Raw genomic sequence first — 21,314 nt, forward strand, 5'->3', positions numbered from 1 at the left:
GCCTATAACCTTCCCGGGGCCCGTCCCGACATTTTTGGTTCTTTTTGAATGAATTTACTACTATAATTCAGCTTTTACTCACGGCCGTAGAAGAATGACTACGATAATTCAGCTCAGCTTTTAATTGTGAAATGGGCCCAGCTCGGCCGAAGCGGCCTCAACCGGCCTCACAACCTAGCCTAAAACCTTCCCGGGGCCCGTCCCGACATTTTTTGTATTGGAGGTTTCCTCCTATCTTTCACCGTTCAGGAGATTAGCTTGCGCAGACAAACAAACAAAAACTTTCTTTTATAATATCGAGAGAAGAGAGAAGAGAAGAGAAGAGAAGTAAAGAGAAGACAAGACAAGACAAGACAAGAGAAGAGAAGAGAAGAGGAGATAATTGTGAAATGGGCCCAGCTCGGCCGAGGTGGGCTTCGACCGCCCTCGCCACCTAGCCTAAAACCTTCCCGGGGCCCGTCCCGACATTTTTTGTATTGCAGGTTTCCTCATATCTTTCACCGTTCAGAAGATTAGCTTGCGCAGACAAACAAACAAAAACTTTCTTTTTTAATATCGAGAGAAGAGAGAAGAGAAGGGAAGAGAGGTAAAGAGAAGAGAGGTAAAGAGAAGAGAAGACAAGACAAGACAAGAAAAGAGAAGAGAAGAGTAGAGAAGAGAAGAGAAGAGATAATTGTGAAATGGGCCCAGCTCGGCCGAGGTGGGCCTCGACCGCCCTCGCCACCTAGCCTAACACCTTCCTGGGGCCCGTCCCGACATTTTTTGTATTGGAGGTTTCCTCCTATCTTTTACTGTTCAGGAGATTAGCTTGAGCAGACAAACAAACAAAAACTTTCTTTTATAATATAGAGAGAAGAGAGAAGAGAAGAGAAGAGAGGTAAAGAGAAGAGAAGAGAAGAGAAGAGATAATTGTGAAATGGGCCTAGCTCACCCGAGGTGGGCCTCGACCGGCCTCGCCACCGAGCCTATAACCTTCCTGGGGCCCGTCCCGACATTTTTTGTATTGGAGGTTTCCTCCTATCATTCACCGTTCAGGAGATTAGCTTGCGCAGACAAACAAACAAAAACTTTATTTTATAATATAGAGAGAAGAGAGAAGAGAAGAGAAGAGAGGTAAAGAGAAGAGAAGAGAAGAGAAGAGAAGAGAAGAGAAGAGAAGAGAAGAGATAATTGTGAAATGGGCCCAGCTCACCCGAGGTGGGCCTCGACCGGCCTCGCCACCGAGCCTAAAACCTTCCCGGGGCCCGTCCCGACATTTTTTGTATTAGAGGTTTCCTCCTATCTTTCACCGTTCAGGAGATTAGCTTGCGCAGACAAACAAACAAAAACTTTCTTATATAATACAGAGAGAAGAGAGAAGATAGAAGAGAGAAGAGAAGAGATAATTGTGAAATGAGCCCAGCTCGGCCGAGGTGGGCCTCGACCCGCCTCGCCACCCAGCCGATAACCTTCCCGGGGCCTGTCCCGACATTTTTGGTTCTTTTTGAATTAACATAATTCAGCTTTTACTCGTGGCCGCAGAAGATTGACTACTATAATTCAGCTCAGCTTTTAATTGCGAAATGGGCCCAGCCCGGCCGAAGCGGCCTCAACCGGCCTCGCCACCTAGCCTATAACCTTACCAGTGCCCGTCCCGACATTTTTTGTATTGGAGGTTTCCTCCTATATTTCACCGTTCAGGGGATTAGCACGTGCAGACAAACAAACAAAAACTTTCTTTTATAATATAGAGAGATGGAGAGAAGAGAAGAGAGAAGAGAGAAGAGCAGAGAAGAGAGAAGAGAGAAGAGAGAAGAGAAGAGAGAAGAGAAGAGAAGAGAGATAAAATATAAAATAATATAATAAATAATAATAAATAATAAATAATATAATATTATAGCTTAGCTATAATAGCTATATTATAATATAGCTTCGCTATATTATAGCTTATAATATTATAGCAATACCCCAGCCTACGTCATTAATTGGTTCCATAAGCCGTGACGTAACTCGGTTTTTGACGTAAACCGGGCGTAATGTCTTTAAAATGCCTTAAAATGAAGACAAACGCTGTAAAACTAGAGTAAATAACTGGAGGAGGCTGCGGCTTCGCACTGAATCTTTGCCGCTCCCCGTCGGGAGTCCCTCCGTTGTTTTCTATCGGTCGGGTCTTCTCCTCGAACGGGGTGACCGGCACGGACGTGTCGACCGTGAGCTGGCTTGTGTGCCGAGTGGCTCCGTGGCCCGCTTCACCACGGCGTGCTTTACCCAACGTGTTCGAGCAGTTTCACCGGTGGTCGTGTCGTGTCGTCTGTGATGAACGAACGAGCTCAGGGTTCCGTGAACCCGGCCGCCCCGTGGATCGATGCTCGCCTCCTAGTCGTAGGCGTGCCCCGTCTTTCCTCGAGCGGCCGAAGTTGCGTGCTTCTTTTTTTTTGGACAATGCGATATACGCAGAAACGACGACGTACAGGCAGGCATTTGCAAATCCATGCACATGTGCACATGCACACGTCGATCGGTTCGTCGACGCCGGATGCCGGCGAGGTGCCCGACGAGGCACACGGTCGTTCGTTTCACATGGGCCATGGGCCATGGGGCCTGACCTCGTCGCGGACATTGCACACTCTGCACGGTGACGTGACGTGACGTGACGTCTGCCACGGACGGTCGTCCGAGCCGGCATCGTCGTCATGTTTCGCCGTTGCCACGTTGCGTTGGTTGTTTTACACAGTAAAGGAATAATCACAAAAATAACAGCGAAAGGCAAAGCAAGCACGCGACCACAGCACAGGACAAAATGCATATGGCGTCGCCTTTGTTTTGAATGAGAACCAGCAGCTACGCGTACGTATAGCGTATGAAATTATAGCGTACGCGTATGAAATTTACTGTAGAAGAGTGGCGTCTAGTCGGATTTGACGTAGGTCAAAATGGCGTAAAACGGGGTATTGCCGTATAAGGTATAAGAAGAAGAAGAAGAAGATATAGAAGATATAGATATATATATTTAACCAAAGAAGCACACTAACCCTATGACATGATGCTGACATCATGTGCATAAATTATACCAACCCATCACCTCCAAACGAGGAGGCATCCGTGTGGTACTCAAGTCTTTGCAGACTGAGATTAAAGCTCTATGGTCACAAATAGACAAAGGCAGAGATGTCGATCTAGATTTCGCCCTCATTATGGGTTTATGGGTATATTATGGGTTAGTTTAGTTAAATTTAATATTCCTGACTGCAAACCCCCTAATTGTTATGAGCAGGGCAGAGACAATGTGTCAGTGTGGCAGGCGACACTTGTTGCGAACAGGGTGTGCAGCAATTGCTGGAGTGAGACTCAATCTGTGCCTTGCTTCCTAGTCAAGTTCGGGGGTTCAACTTGTGTGTGTGTGTGTGTGTATGTATGTATGTATATATGTGTGTGTGTGTGTGTGTGTGTGTGTGTGTGTGTGTGTGTGTGTATATATATATATATATACATATGTGTGTGTGTGTGTGTATGTGTATATATATATATATATATATATATATATATATATATATATATATATATATATATATATATAACTTTTCGCCTCCTCACCCTTGGCCTCGTGCTCGTCCCTTCGCTCCTGCTGGCATGGCTCTGCGGTACTCCGCCGCAAGGCTTCTCCTGCTTAAAACCCGCTCCACCCCATCATGCATCTCTGCAATCAAATCGAATGGACTCCTGCGTCGACCCAGGTACATTCAGGTATTCCTGACTGCAAACCCCCTAATTGTTATGAGCAGGGCAGAGACAATGTGTCAGTGTGGCAGGCGACACTTGTTGCGAACAGGGTGTGCAGCAATTGCTGGAGTGAGACTCAATCTGTGCCTTGCTTTTGGCTCCGGTCGTAAGTTTGTTTATTTACAATCAGGTCACTCCATCCCCATCCTCTGGTCGGCTCAGCGCACTCCCACTCATCGTCCCAACACACCTGGTCACAACAACGCACAAAATCGCACCTCCTGTCTGCGAACCCTGGCCAAATCACCTGGATTCATACCCGCCGTACAAAACAACATCAAGCTCACCCTGTTCAATACCCGGTCCCTCAACAACAAATGCCTCATCCTGAACGACTACATTCTGGAAAATAAACTGGACTTTCTCTGTCTCACTGAGACCTGGCAACAACCACTGGACTACTACACGCTCAACCTCACCACACCCAATGGATATTCTTACATCAATAAACCACGCTCGGAGGGCCGAGGTGGTGGAATTGCCGTTATTCACCGACAAGACATCAAGACCAACCTCATCTCCATCTCATCTGCTCCATCATTTGAACACCTGGCTTTTAAACTCTCTGGTCACACACAGTCAGTCATGGCTGTTGTCTACCGCCCTCCCAAACCACCCCCATCATTCCTGTCTGACTTCTCCTACTTTCTGACCCAGCTATGTTCCCTCTCCCCCTCAATCCTCCTCCTTGGTGATTTCAATATCCACATGGACTCCACTGACTCCATGCTAACCACTGACTTCACTGATTTACTCACCTGCTTTAACCTCACTCAACATGTCAACTTTCCTACCCATAACCGTGGTCACATTTTGGACCTTGTCTGCTCTACTGGACTAATTTTGCACCATCTCTCTGGCTCCGACCTCACTCTCTCTGACCACCTAGCCATCACTCTGACCATCAACATCCCCACCCCAGCACCAAGGCATTATCGCACTATCAACTTCCGTAAGCTAAACGCTCTTTCACCTACCTCATTCTCATCGACCCTCTCTGAAAAAATGTCCACTTCTCCCTTCGTTGACCTCCACACCCCTTCTGACCTCACTGACTACTACAACCACACTCTCTCCTCCTGCCTTGACCAACTTGCGCCTATAAAAACCAAAACAGTTTCTTTCACCCATTCTGCTCCCTGGTTTACCCCTGAACTCCGCCTGATGAAAACTCGTGCTCGCCAACTTGAAAGACTCCGCAATAAAACAGGTCTCACAGTTCACTCCCAGGCCTACAAGGACCACATACAACACTATAAAGATGCCCTCTCCCACGCCCGCTCCGCCTACTACTCTCAAATTATCCACTCTGGCTCCGGAAACCCAAAAGCACTCTTCTCTACAATAAACAAACTCCTCAGCCCCCTGAACACCACCACCCAGTCATTCACAATAGACAACTGCATCTCCTTCCTTTCATTCTTCCAACGCAAAATTGAAAACATCTACAACAGCTTGACCACCGCCGCACCCGCTCCCCCTCAAACCACCTGCCCCACCTTATCCTGCCATCCCCTGTCTCAATTCTCCCCAGTCTCCCCTACTGACCTCTCTGAACTCCTCATCGGAATGAAAACTGCCACCTGCACTCTTGACCCCATCCCCTCCAGCTTTGTCAAGGCCTCCCTTCCTGCTCTCTCTCCACTTATCATTGCAACAATAAACTCCTCCCTGTCTACAGGCATCGTCCCACCATCCCTCAAAATTGCTGCTGTTACCCCCATTCTGAAAAAACCTGGACTAAACCCTGACACCCTAAATAACTTCAGACCCATCTCCAACCTACCCTTTCTGTCAAATGTTTTGGAACGCGCTGTAGCCACTCAACTCAAACATCACCTCTCTGCCAATAACCTGTATGAAACATTCCAATCCGGATTCCGCTCCAACCACAGTACTGAAACTGCTCTCCTCAAAATCACCAACGACCTTCTCCTCTCCTCTGACGCTGGCAACCTCAACATTCTCATCCTCCTCGACCTCAGCGCCGCCTTTGACACCATCGATCACACCATCCTCCTCACCCGACTTGAAACCACCTTTAACATTACCGGCACTGCCCTCTCTTGGATTAAATCATACCTCTCTGACAGACGTCAGTTCATCTCCATCAATAACTGCAAATCCCCCACTGCTCCCCTCCCCCAAGGTTCAGTTCTTGGCCCCCTCCTCTTCATCCTTTACCTGTCCCCCCTCGGTCACTTAATCCGCCGTCATGGTCTCCAATTCCACTGCTTCGCCGATGACATCCAGCTTTTCATCTCCACCAAGTCCATCTCCACCACCACCCACTCTATCCTGACAAACTGCATCACTGAAATAAAATCCTGGCTTCAAATCAACTTCCTCAAACTTAACTGTGATAAATCTGAAATAATCATCATTGGCCCAAAAACGCTCACCAAGTCCACCCATAACTTTGCCCTCAACATCGACGGTTTCCCAGTATCCACCTCCCCTCACATCCGGAATCTTGGCATCATCTTTGACCAAACCCTCTCCTTCGACAAATACACTAAACAGATCACAAAGACAGCCTTCTTTCACCTGAAAAACATCGCCCGTCTCCGTCCATCCCTCTCCTCCGTGGCTGCAGAAACCCTCATCCACGCCTTCATCACTTCCCGTCTGGACTACTGCAATAGCCTCCTTTATGGTTCACCCTCAACAATCACCAATAAACTCCAATACATTCAGAACTCCGCTGCCCGTCTACTCACCCATTCCCGGACCCGTGACCACATCACCCCCGTCATTTACAAGCTTCACTGGCTCCCCATCTCCCAGAGAATCCAGTACAAAATCCTCCTCTTGACCTACAAAGCCCTCCATAACCTGGCCCCATCCTACCTGGCTGACCTCCTCTCCAGACACACTCCCACCCGCAACCTCCGCTCTGCTGGTACCAACCTCCTGACCCCCCCCATCCGGACCAAATTTAGATCCTGGGGGGACAGGGCCTTCTCCATCGCTGCTCCCACCCTCTGGAACTCGCTACCTCACACCATCAGAGACTCCTCCTCACTCACCACATTCAAAACATCACTCAAGACCCACCTGTTCAACACTGCATTCAACATTTAACCCGCAGCATCTAACCCCTGACTATCTCCTCTCCTTCTCCCTCCTTTGTGCTTTGAATATTTCCCTATTGATTCTTCTTTTTTTGCAATTGTTTTTATGTTTTGCTATGCATTATGTTTTGCACTCTGTCAAAGCGTCTTTGGGCTTCCTGAAAAGCGCTATATAAAATAAATGCATTATTATTATTATTATTATTATTATTATTATTATTATTATAATATATATATATATATATATATATATATATACATATATATATATATATATATATATATATATATGTATATATATATATGTATATATATATATATATATATATATATATATATATATATATATATATATATGTAAATACATATGTAAATATATATATATGTAAATATGTATATGTAAATACATATGTAAATATATATATATATATATGTGAATATGTATATGTAAATACATAATATGTAATTATGTAATATTATGTACATAATATGTACATATGTATGTGTATGTATGTACATACATATGTATGTATGTATACATACATGTATGTATGTATGTATACATATATATGTATGTATATACGTATGTATACATATATATACATACGTATGTATACATACATATGTATGTATGTATGACTGTATGTATGTATGTATGTATGTATGTATGTATGTATGTATACATATACTGTATATGTATGTATATACGTATGTATATATATACATACATACGTATGTATACATACATATGTATACATATATATGTATGTATACATATGTATGTACATATGTATGTACACATATGTATGTGTACATATGTATGTGTAATATGTATGTATTATGTACATAATACATAATTATGTAAATATATATATGTAAATATGTATATATATAAATACACACACATACAGACATACTAATATGTCAATTTTGTCTTGTCAAAGTTGATCCAAGACATCTTATTAAATTTATTTTCCTGTATTGAGAAATAAGCACCAGTCTTAATAGGGTTGAAAGTGAAAATAAATACCTTAAACAACGAGATCACTTCGGAGATTGCAAGACATTTACCTGTAGTGTGAATGTGTCATATAAACAAGATAATATTCACACCGCCATACTCTTGGTGTGAAGTCGACTGTGCAAGAATCCCAATTAGGATTCAGTCGCACACTATTTCATTCACATTACAAAGAGGTCCCTCTGCCTTTGGTAATAAAATGATTCAAATCACACCAACATTGGTTGGCCCATGCCCATGGCCTGACAATGAGATACTTGTGACTTTAGCGGTACAGCGGGGTCCATTTAAACGGTGCCAAATCGCCCCATACCCAATTCTTCTTTTTCTTCTTCCTCGCGTCAGGTGTCTCAGTGCAGCTACCCATGCTGGAGTGGCTCGTGGCGCTGTTAATGCTCGAAACGCTGTCTGAAGAATGTTGGCGTCGCATTCGAGCATCAGAGGACTGGCTTGAGCTTGCACTCCCTATATGATGGGCCAGGGAAATGGGCACAACATCCAAAAAGAAAATCGTTTGAATTTTAGTCATTCTTTATACAACGCCATTGGAAGAAAAGCATGCACATGCAAGATAATGATATTTCATGTTAAGTGTATAGAGTTGAAATTTCATTCCGAGAAAGATAAAATGTCTGAAATGATATTTGAGGATCCAAAACCTAATACTGTTCATTTTTTAGCCCATTGTTATTCATTTTTGTTCATTCATTTTTAGCCCGCCCCTTGTGCAGCAAGAGATGGGGTTTTGTAATCACTTCTGTGTGTGTGTGTGTGTGTGTGTGTGTGTGTGTGTGTGTGTGTGTGTGTGTGTGTGTGTGTGTGTGTGTGTGTGTGTCTGTCTGTCCTAGACGCAACTTTTTTTTTTACCATTTGAGTTATTGTCATCAAATTTTCACCAAAGCTCTATAATGATAATGTGGGGAAGACAAATTAATAATTTTGTTAAAAGGTTAAAGGTCAGAGTCACCTAAAATCATCAATTTTCATCCAATTGACCTGAAATTAAAATTTACCATTTGAGTTTTGTCATCAAATTTTCAGCAAAGCTTTAATATGAGAATATGGAGAAGGAAAATTAATAATTTGGTCAAAAGGTCAAAATCACATCAAATTTAAAGAATTTGCATATTAGGTCACAGAATAGGTTCACCAATCAAAAGCTAAAAGCAGATTGTTTTTTTTTTTAATCAAAAGGCCAAAGGTCAAGGTTGCATAAAATCACCAATTTTCACCCGATTGACCTGAAATGTAAAGAATGTGCCGATCAGGTCACTGAATTGGTTCACTAATCAAAACGTAGGAGTTGATTGGTTTTTTAGATGAAAAGGTCAATGGTTAAGGTTGCATAAAATCGTCCATTTTCATTTTGTATTTAAAATATATATATTTTCGTTATTTCCAGCTTACGGAAGAAGAAGAAGAAGAAGAAGACGTCTGAATACAAACGGACATGCAGACGGGCTTTGCATTTTCAGATACTTTCTAGTCTCATGGAATACTTTTGAGTCCCTCTATTGACCAGCACTTTTCTAAGACTCTTCCAATTATAGTAGGATGCTTTTTTGTCCATATGTATGGTAGAAGGTTCTGTAAAGGTGGGAATGCATGAGCCAACATATTGTCTAGAGCGAGTTCATTGAGGTTGTGTACAACCATTGTTCAATACAAGACAGCCTGCTTCCAGTGACAGCATACAGACAGTTTCCATATAAAGGGTTGTTCAACAACTTCCAGACAAAAAAGACTTCTCTGACCCCAGAACTCTCAAGCAGCTGAGCTCTTTAGCTAATGGAATCGACATGGCATGTTGAACTACAACATTCCATGAAATGCACAACAAATTATATATGATGTTGTGGATGGCAAACACCAGCTAACAATGTCTGACCTGACAGGAAAAAACGTTGCATACAGAAAATTGAGGATTTAATTAAACACTCAAACTAAAACTAACGAACGAAAAAAGTAACTCACGAAAAATAAAACGAACGGAAAAAACCCCACTCTACTCGAACTAAACTTGAAAATGACAGTTGAAAATATTTGTATATTTTATTAACTTGTGTTCTCCATATTCTCACAATAAAGGTTTGTTGAAGATTTGATGATAAAAGCTCAATTTGTGAAAATGTTTTGCCTGGACACACACACTGAAGCTGAATGGTAAATAAATAAATACAGCAACATGGAAGCGATAAAAAAAAAATGGACCATCTTGCACTTGACCCCCTGCGGCATAGCTAATAAGGCCATAGTCGTGATGACTTTCCTCTTTCACATTTTGATCCAGTATTTAAGCGACGGAGCCACTTCAATATCTGGCTATGTCCGTCCATCAAAATATGAAGAAGAAGAACCTTTCTAGCCTACAGCGTATAATTCTAAAGGGTTCTAAAGTGTAATTCTAGAGGGTTTCAAAGGCTAATTCGAATGGTTTATAGAGGGTAATTCCAAAGGGTTCTAAAGGGACTGTATAGTTCTAAAGGGTAATTCTAAAGTGTTCCATTTTTTTTGTATACTAAGTCGAGGCCGGTGTAAGAGCTAAAGGGTCGTTATAAAAGGGAATTCCAAAGGGTTCTAAAGGGTAGTTTTAAAGGATAATTTTAAAGGGTAATTCTAAAGAGAAATATTGAAGGGTAATTCTAAATGGTTCTAATGGGTAATTCTAAACTAAAGGGTTTTGTTCTTTTCTCGGCTTTGCCTATTTCATATTACAATGTCAAACTGAACTGATTCCTTCGGACACGAGTGCTATTTTTTATTGGTGTTCTCCATATTGTCATAATAAAGGTTTGTTGAAAATTTGATGAAAAAAGTTTAAATGTTGACTGACTGACTGACACACACACACACACACACACACACACACACACACACACACACACACACACACACACACACACACACACACACACACACACACACACACGCACACACGCACACACACATGCAAAACCCCATCTTCTGCTGTGCGTGGCTGACAAATGCTGTGATATAAAAAGTTCATTTCTTATTTCTTTGTGTGTGTGAGTCAGACCTTTGCGGGAGGGCTCTGGAGTGTTGATGACTCCACTAATGGCAGCCTGAGCTGCAGCATTCTGTCTCTTCAACATCTCAATGGTCTTCCTCAGTTCATTCAGCTCAGAGTCCTTTCAGCGAGAGAAATACAAAAGATCAGAATGGCAAAAAGGCCAATCGTATGGTATCAACATTCTTTTGGCCACGTGGTATAAAGGTATACAATATTTTGGACTACATTCAGACCAATATCGGATTAAGTTCAAAATGTAAAGCTGACCGCATAACCCCAAACAACCATCATGAGGAAAATGCCAGGGGCATAGAAAAGGCTGTTTTATATGGTATGTGCCATGCGGCAAACTCGAGAAAAGAAGGGACATTCTGCAGCTTATGGAAAATGCCAAACAATACAGAAGAAGGGATATTCAAAAAAATCTTATGTGCATGCTGGACTACCCTTGTGTTCTGAGGAGGAACCAAGTAATGCTCTCGAAAAGTTCATATAAAGAGGCGCCAATTTGATTCATACAGCTCCACGAAGAAGTAGATTTATTTTATTTGCCAGATGTAGGGTACCCCTTTATATGAACTTTTCTAGAGCATTACTTGGTTCCTCCTAAGTGACTCACAAGATAGATGTAATACTTGTACCTTCTGTTCTGCAGACATTGTGAGACTCTGTAAGCGACTTGTCATGTTGGCCAGGCTTTGCTCAAAGGCAGCTACTAGGTGGGCCTGCTGGGAACATATGGGGATAATCAAGAACTACCATTATGGCTAAAAGAAGTTCAAAATTATCCAGTAGATCAAAGATGACCATTTACACCAACCACAATTATTACAAGCATTTGGATTTATTTGTTCCTCGAGTGAGACTCTAATAGGAAAGAAAACGCAAAAACGCAAATAAAAAATCATTATCTGATGCAAGAACAAGATGCAAAAGGTGCAAGACAAGGCAATTGTGAACTGCCACAAAAAAATATCCAAAATGCTTAGGCCTGAAAAAGCACTTGCATCTGGGGATTTTATATTAAAATACAGTAGTTCTCCTGCTTTTTACCGACTACCATTTCTAGGAGGCAAATGTGCATCTGGTTTTAAAGAGTTTACTGCTGTTCAGCTCACCATATCTCAGAGGGAAAGATAAGTCTTAGAGTTGATACAGAGTTTTTGTTTGAGATTGTTGACCATTCCCTTCGATTAAGGACGATTGGCCTCATGGCCAAATATTACGCTGTCAAGTCTTTATGGCATAGATGCTCTGTTCAGATGTAAAGGTGAAAATCTGTACCACGATCGGCCAATGAGATGATAAACTATACGTTGTCCTCACACTGATTGGCTGGCACACCAACCAAACGATTGGGTCATTTTGTACGACAGAAAGAGCAAATGCAGATAAGAGCATACACATAGATTATGGAAAGGCATGTGATGAGAGCGAGATGTAATGAGTTAATCTGCTTGTTAAAAAGTAAATAAGAAACCCCAATGACACCATCCAACCTTCCAGACAATATGCTCAAATCGTGTCCCGCAAATTAAAGCATTCCCTTTGATCATTCCGTATCCCATATGACTTCTCATGCACCGGAATTAACACGGATTTATTGAGACGTAGAACCATTCCATCAAAATTTAATAAGCAGTCTCCAGAAAATAATCATTAAAAAATAAACCACTGTTGTCATTGTGATGTCTCACTACCTATGTCAAGGGGTGTTGAGAGGGCGCGTCAGACAGGGTCGCTGCCTCGGGCCCGGGGTCCGCTGAGGGGCCCGAGCTTCTGCTGTAAAAAATTTTTAACCAGTACAGTGAAACCCCTCATCGGTTCATCCTCACTTCCTCATCGTTACATTTAAACCCAGCGAGTGATTTTGCTTTCCTTGCCGGAAACAAAACAACATTTACCGGTACCACTGTTAATGGTTCAGTTTCAAACTACATTAAATCGTTATTATAACCAGAAATGTGCGTTACAAAGAAATAGGTTTGTTTCCTTTGTCCAAAAAAAATTATTAACCATCTTCTCAAGTATTTTTTTGCCAATCTTATGGAGAAATAGTATTCAACAGTCGAGGGTGCGAATTGACCCGATTGATCGAAACGTCTCGCTATCTCCTTTATTTACAACCATATGGCTAAATAAAAGTGACCATTTGTTAAAAAATATACACTATCGGTCAAAAGTTTAGGTACACCCAACATTTTTTGTTATTTTACTGTTTAATGTGCAAAATGAACGTAAAATGTGAACAAAACTCTTACCAAAGATATATATGCTTATCTACTGCTAATATATTGTGCTTCAATGCATCTTTCTTGTGCGAAACGTAGGTTTAATGCAATTTTTGGAAATAGGTCGAAATCCGTGGCTTAGTGATTTAGTCAGTGGATTTCGTGGTCGAAATCCTAAACTGACTAAATCAAAACACTAAATCCAAACTGAAACACGAAGTTAATGTTATTAATGTTTCATCTCAGGAGCAACAACTGTTTACAAATACTCTGCTCTGTGTAGAATGAATGTTTGTGCTTCGTTTCTTCATCACGTGCATTGCTTATTATTGCCAGGCGTTGAAAAAAAATGTTTACAGATAGGCCAGCCATACAATCGAATGTTTTTTTTGTTTCAGATTGCATGAACATGGGTGCCAAAGCTCAGCTAATGCCAGAAAAAAGACAAGAAATTGTAACTTTGAGAAAAGAAGGCCAATCCTTGAGACAAATTGCAAAAAATTACAAGTGTCAGTAAATGCAGTTGCTTGTGCCATTAAACGACATAACGAAAATGGTTGAAATGCAGATAGAAAACGTTCTGGTCAACCAAGAATCACAACAGAATTGCAGGACAATTAATCTGAATCACCAGTCTGCGCAACAGATGTCTTACAGCACCGGATATTAGAGCACAGCTCAACAGCTCCAGCATTGCAACTGTTTCAAGGCCTTGTTTTCTCAAAGTTACAATTGCCTTTTTTTTCCTGGCATTAACTGAGCTTTGGCACCCATAATCTTTCTTGAGTAACCCACATTTCAAAGTTGGCCTCCAAAGCCAGCCACCGACTGGGTATCCATTGTACAAAGTCCTTCCTTGGCACACCTGAACTCCTATCTACCTACAAGGCTTTCATCTGCAACTTGATGGAGTATTGCTTTCCCCTCTGGGCTGGCTCCTCTGCCTCACATCTTGCTCAGCTTAACGACGTGGAAACCAAGGCCTTCAAGATCATAGTAATCTCCTGCAGTGAAGCGGAGTCTATGGGTCTATCACTTTGCCATCACAGACACGTCGGTGGTCTCTCTGTCTTCTACCTCCTCCTTTTTGGTCTTGCACCTTCTGCTCCGATTTGTCTTCCCCAGGTTTCTGCAGGGCTCACACCTTTTACCATCAACCCCTTCTGGTGAAACTACCTTCATCCAGGATCACTGCTCACATCCACTCATGTGTTCCTCTTTTTCCCACCTGTATAATCAGCTTCCACATCCTCTGGTCTTCAAGATGACTGTTCATCACCATCTCAGTTCATCCGCAATCCAAGACTATGATCTCTTCTACCCTCGTTAACTGCACCCAAATCGCTCCTACTTCCAATTTTCCCTCCTCAGAGTTTCCTTTTGTGTCCATCTTATCCACCCCATGCATGCGTGATTTGCGTCCTGTTTTGTCTGTTATGTCCTCATCCATCCATTCAATGTACGAGCTCTTCCGCGAGCCTCGAGTATCCAAAAACAGGTGGGAACACTCCACCGATCTGGGCTTTATGGCAGAATGGCCAAACGGAAGCCAAACAGTTCAATCTTAGTTTCATCAGACCACATAATCTTGTTTCTCACAGTCTGAGAGTCCTTTAGGTGCTTTTTTGCAAACTCCAAGTGGGCTTTCATGTGTCTTTTACTTAGGAGAGGCTTCCGTCTGGCCACTCTGCCATAAAGCCCAGATCGGTGGAGTGTTGCAGTGATGGTTGTCCTTCTGGAAGTTTCTCCCATTCCCACACAGGATCTCTGGAGCTCAACCAGTGACCATCGGGTTTTTGGTCGCCTCTCTTACCAAGGCCCTTCTCCCCCGATTGCTCAGTTTGGCCGAGCGGCCAGGTCTAGGAAGAGTCCTGGTTGTTCCAAACTTCTTCCATTTAAGAATTATGGAGGCCACTGTGCTCTTGGGAACCTTCAATGCAGTAGAAATATTTTTGCATGCTTCCGCAGATCTGTGCCTCGACACAATCCTGTCTCTGAGCTCTGCAGGCAGTTCCTTTGACCTCATGGCTTGGTTTTTGCTCTGATATGCATTGTCAGCTGTGAGACCTTATATAGACAGGTGTGTGCCTTTCCAAATCATGTCCAATCAATTGAATTTACCACAGGTGGACTTCAGTCAAGGTGTAGAAACATCTCAAAGATGATCAAGAGAAATGGGAGGCACTTGAGCTAAATTTAAAGTGTCATAGCAAAGGGTATGAATACTTACAGTCACGTGAAAAAGTAAGTACACCCCATGTAAAGTTTTGACTTTTTCAACATATTACAACACACAGCTATTTGATCTTCATTTCAACAATATTGATAGATAAAGGTGATATAATATAACAAATATCATGAAATATTTACATTTTGTAGTCCATTGTATAATTTAAATAAACATAAATGCAAATTTCGCATGTGGAAAAAGTAAGTACACCCGTGGCTCTAATAGGTGGTATTGCCCCCTTTGGCAGAAACAACCTCAAGTAGGCGTTCCTTATAACAGTCTACCAGTCTCTGACATCGACTGGGAGAAATTTTTGCCCACTCCTCCATGCAGAATTATTTCAGCTGTGCGATGTTTGAGGGGTTTATTACATGCACAGCTCGTTTCGAATCCCCCCCACAACATCTCGATGGGATTTCGATCCGGGCTTTGACTTGGCCATTCCAGAACCCTCCATTTCTTTCTTTTCAGCCATTCCTTGGTGGATTTACTGGTATGTTTAGGGTAATTGTCATGTTGCAAGGTCCACCTTCGGTTGAGCTTCAACTTTCTGACAGATGGCCTCACATTATCCTCAAGCACCCTCTGGTACAATGAAGAATTCATAGTGGATTATATGATGGTGAGCTGCCCAGGCCCTGATGCAGCAAAGCTGCCCCAAACCATAATATTTCCACCACCATGCTTTACAGTTGGTATCAGGTTATTGTGGTCAAATGCTGTCTTTGGTTTTCGCCAAACATGTCTTCTGGTACTGTGGCCAAATAGCTCCACCTTTGACTCATCTGTCCAGAGCACATTGTTCCAGAATTGCTGGTCTTTGCCTAGGTGTTCATTGGCAAACTTTAGTCTTGCCCTGATGCTCTTTCTGGACAGCAAAGGTTTCCTCCTGGCACACCTCCCATGTAGATCAAATTTGTGCAGCGTCTTTCTAATGGTAGACTCGTGCACTTTGACATCAACAGTGGCAAGAGCTACCTGTAGGTCCCGTGATGACATTCTGGGGTTCTTAGACACTTCTTTCAGCATCTTGCGGTCTGCTCTCGGCCTGAACTTGCTGGGGTGGCCTGGCCTGAACAAGTTGGCAGTTGTTTGGAATCTTCTCCACTTGTAGATGATCTTCCGGACAGTCGAATGATTGATTTCAAATTGTTTGTAGATCTTTTTAAATCCCTCCCCAGACTCGTAGGCATCTATAACCTTCTTTCTGAAGGCCTCAGAGAGCTCTTTTGATCTAGGCATGGTGACGCCGCACACTTCAACAACATAGCAAACAAACTAAATGTCTGAGATTTAAATAAGACAGGTTCCTCCAAGATCCTCTCTGATGACGTTCTAATCATTTGCACCTGAGCTGTTGCACTTGATTCTAATTTTAGGCATTCGAAGTAGTGATAAATGTAGGGGTGTACTTACTTTTTCCACATGCGAAATTTGCATTTATGTTTATTTAAATTATACAATGGACTACAAAATGTATATGTTTCATGATATTTGTTTTATTATATCACCTTTATCTCTCAATATTGTTGAAATGAAGATCAAATAGCTGTATGTTGAAATACGTTGAAAAAGCCAAAACTTTACATGGAGTGTACTTACTTTTTCATGTGACTGTATGTAAATGTGATATTTCAGTTTTTTCCTTTTAATAAATTTGCAAAACTTTCTAAAATCCTGTTTTCTCTTTGTTATTATGGGGTATTGAGTGTAGATTGATGAGGGAAAAAATGAATTTAAACGATTTCAGCATAAGGCTGCAACATAACAAAATGTGAAAAAAGTGAAGGGGTCTGAATACTTTCTGAATGCACTGTACGTTTTCCAATCGGCCCTTTACCGGATATTGTTGCAGGTCAGACCATAGTGGGGTCTTTCTTGCTTATTCATTATGACTTGTAATGTAAACAAATAAGTACAACACACAAATACATCCCCACCATAAAGGTGCTTCATATTTTAAAAAATGTGTCCAACAACATTAGCATTTTTCAAAACTGGGTCGTTGTGGGAATGCAAACATTTGCCTCACCCACCATATTCAGTGGTTTTAATTTGAGGTGACTTCCACACACTTATTCTCCAACAATGTAAAACTAAGTTAGGGGAAGACAGTTTTGATCTGCAGTAGATGCATGGCATGATCCTGAGATGATTATATATTGTAGATGCTTGAATTGCAAATGTAAATTATAAACAAGGATGATAGACAAGGAACTTGGACATGGGGGAGGCATTGGCCCCTCAATCACGCATGCACTTCATCACCACCACAACAATTCAACCTACCAGTTTATCAACTTAATTTCACTGGGGGTGGAGGGTTTGTTAGGGTGATGAATGAACAAACACCGACGACACATTCACCATGATTAAACCCTCTCAATGACATCACAATCACTACACATGCACACAATCACGGATTCACCCATCCATGCACGAGCGACCTCACTGTCCTGTCAATATCCATGTATCCCTCTAAGAAAATTCCAGTTTAAACCACTCCACTGTTTCTGCTGCTACTATCTTTGAAATGGGACCATCCATGCATTAACTACTGGGTGAAAGAATGTCAATGGTGTGCAAGTTAGCTGGTACCATACATACCCTGGCATTATCAGCAGGTTTAAAGGTCAGTACTGCAATTGCCTGAGCTGGATTTGGAATTCCCATCTGATTAACGTATTCACATTTTTGTCATATCAGTACTTGGATGACTCTTTGCTATGCATTCAAATTCCACAAAACTTGCCTTAAATGTCAAACAAACCGTTGGTATGTAAATATCTTGCCATAGTCTATACCAGGCCAAGTAAAATAAATTATTAGTTTCTCCTCTCCGACTGCTTCCCTTTTTGATGACCGCCTCTTTTCTTTTGATATTCACTATTTTATGTCCAGATATTAAAAAACAAGAGAAAAATGACCACAGTGTGGTCACCAGTTGCGATGTGTAGAATCATGAGGATATCCGTTGCAATATGCGCTACCAAATTCGACCAGTCATTAAATTATACGCATGCACTCGCGTCTTTTTGTCTTTCAGTTCTGGTCTTGTCCTTTGTTTTGCGACGCAACATGCTTCATCAACTGATTACATATAATGTATGGACGTGAATGTTATTTTTGTTAATGTTAATGTTAATTCATTAATGTTATTTATTAATGTTAATTCTGGGTGGCAGAGGGATAATTTGAAACGGGCTTGGTCGGTAGGGGAAGTCCGAGTGTATGCACATGCGGTATTCAATAATTACACCTAGTTTGTGTCAAGTTCTGTGAAACGAGATTTATATGAAAACATTCATGTTGTCTTTGTTGCTAAATTTATTCTGGTTTCTTCAAACAAATCACGATTTTCGTCCGCGATGTTCTTACCTCATACCAACGCACGTCCGAGTGTATGTGCATGCGCTATTCAACAAGAGAAAAATGACCACAGTGTGGTCACCAGCTGCGACGTGTAGAATCATGAGGATATCCGTTGCAATATGTTCTTACCTCATACCAACGCACGTCTGAGTGTATGCGCATGCGCTATTCAAAAAGGCACCCCAACAACAAGAACAACAACGCGGTCCTCTCATCGAGCTGCTCGTCGCAGCTAAAAAAATGTTTGTCACAGGAGTCTGGAACCCAGACCAATAATTATTTTGTGGTCCCTATAGGTGTAGCGAGCGCTCATGCAATTGAAATTGATCCCGTCTGCAAGTACGCTTGGTCACGCCACACCGTGCGCTCAGCAAATGCCATTTTCGAGAGATGTCATGTGCATAACGTGTGCATTTAAGGTAGCCAGCCAAGAAGCTCGAGCGATAACATGAGAATTAACAATCTCAAGAACAAACTTTCTCAGTAGCTTTAATTGAGCTACTGATGAAGTACAGTAGACCTAGGTCTTTAAATGATCTTCATTTGTGTATCCATCTGTAATGCTGGCAGTATTGGGTATATAACCACAATAATTTGTAATGGTGTATGCCTGTATGGGATGGGTGTTGGTAATATGATAGTAAGAGTCTTTGGTCTCTTGACTGCACTATGTGGCGGTCATCTTGGAAAAAATATCAAAAATCTGGAAAATATCAAATAGTAATTTGCCCGCTCCTCCTTTTTTTGAAAAGGCCAGACAAGAAACTAATACTGTAAAATATTTTACTTGGCCTAATTATTAAAACAATAAACCCAGACTTTATATCTTCTGTACTGTAGAATTGGCTCGACCGTTGTTCTATTGAATCCTGCCAACCGCTCGCCTTGCACATAAAGGCTGACCATCTTAGCCATTGTACCCTCTCGGCTAATACTTTGGATAACTGTCAGTTGCATTGAGCCAGGGTCCATCATGCCTACAGTAGAGTAAAACCACCGAGCTTGTGACAGTGTGAAGACATAATTATGAAAATAAAGACGAATGAATAATCCCAAAATGAAGTCATGGCATTGTAATGAGATCAGTACGTGGCCTTCTCTGTCTGGCAGCAAAGGCTGGGAGTCGTCAGTATTCCACAGAACCAAGTCAAGCGAACTAACATTCGGTGCCACTTTTTCCTTAGCAACATCTTTGCACCTCAAGTATCGAAGTCTCTGTTGTCATGTACCCCAAGGCAAGATAAGCTATTGTAGCAAATATTGAACAGAAAACTATTGCCATATCAATTAAGCTTACTTTCAACATAATTTGAAAATGCTGTACATTATTTTCTTATTTGAAGGACAATCTGCTGATGATCGTTGAAACAAAAGCAAAAAAAAAAAAATAACACCAAATAATGAAAAACGAATGACCTCGAACTTCATACTCTTGAAACACAATCCCCTTCAAACTAATTCCATGCTTGTCCTTCCAATATTTGTTTGGCTTTCTCTCCTCTTTGGCCCCCATTAATGACACCCCTTTGTGCATGTGATATGGAGTTTGCCAGACCCGTCCCAGCTTTGCTCGTCTGTGCCATGTCCTATTAAATGCTGGGCACCGAGCAAGGAAGCAGCATGTACTAATTTAAAAGTCTTTGGTGTGACTCAGCTGGGGTTTGAACCACAGACGTTCCAGACTCAGAGCAGATGCTCTAACAACTACATCACTGAGTCTGGTGTATGTACACACACACACATGCACACACACACACATGGCGGTGCTGAGCAAGACGGACAAGTGTAGATTCTGCAAGACAGAAACAGAAAGTATGAGCCACCTGCTCTCGGGATGCAAAAAACTATTATCAGAACAACTGTACACACAACGGCACAACAAAGTAGGTAAAGTGATTCATTGGCATATCTTCAAAAATTTAAATATCTCAGTACCAGAAATCTAGCTTGGTGTTGGCTTAGCGGTTAGGGTGCCGGCTTGGGATCCAAGGATCCTGGGTTCGAATCCCGGTCGATCGCTGAATTAACGCCAGGGGGGTTGACTCAGCCTGTCATCCTTCGGAGGTCGGCAAATTGAGTTTGCTGGTAATTCCCTGTGTGTCGCAAGAGGCGACTAACAGGGTTGACGGCAGGAAGGGCATCCGGCCATAAAACATTGCTTCAAAAAAAAGGGGACCATGGTGCCCCAAAAAAGGCCAACCCCTGCTCTGTGGGGAAAAATGGCCTCTAAAGGTGGTTAGTACCAGAAAACTCATGGAAACACGAACCAAGGGCAATCATTGAAAATGAGGGCGTCATGCTCACGTAAGACCTGATGATTCCATCGAGCGTGAACATAGAAAACAAAGCTTTGCATCCGGATATTGTACTCCGGAACAAAAAGGAAAAAACAGCATTGATGATTGAGATATCAGTACCCAGCGATTTTGGTCTAAACAACGCAGAAATCCAAAAAATGATCAAATACCAGGACCTCAAAAATGAGGTCAAGAGATCTTGGAAGCTGAAAGTATCAAAATTGACCAGTGATAATTGGAGCAACAGGAATGATGAAGAAGAACCTCACTGAGATTTTGAAAACCATCCCCGGAAATAT

At 42.0% G+C, this 21,314-nt stretch overlaps 1 protein-coding gene across 1 annotated transcript in view; it reads right to left on the reverse strand.

Moving 5' to 3' along the window:
- The window catches only part of LOC137412026 (neuron navigator 2), a gene marked incomplete in the record, with an annotated part of 519,476 nt that overhangs the window by 60,071 nt on the left and 438,091 nt on the right, over positions 1-21,314 (reverse strand). Inside the window, 3 exon segments of the mRNA XM_078769766.1 lie at positions 8,168-8,319; positions 10,892-11,003; positions 11,527-11,610. Of these exon segments, the coding sequence (XP_078625892.1) occupies positions 8,168-8,319; positions 10,892-11,003; positions 11,527-11,610 (348 nt within the window).

Source organism: Myxine glutinosa, chromosome 1 (genome assembly GCF_964187855.1).
Source record: "Myxine glutinosa chromosome 1, kmMyxGlut1.1, whole genome shotgun sequence".
NCBI classification, from domain to species: Eukaryota; Metazoa; Chordata; class Myxini; order Myxiniformes; family Myxinidae; genus Myxine; species Myxine glutinosa.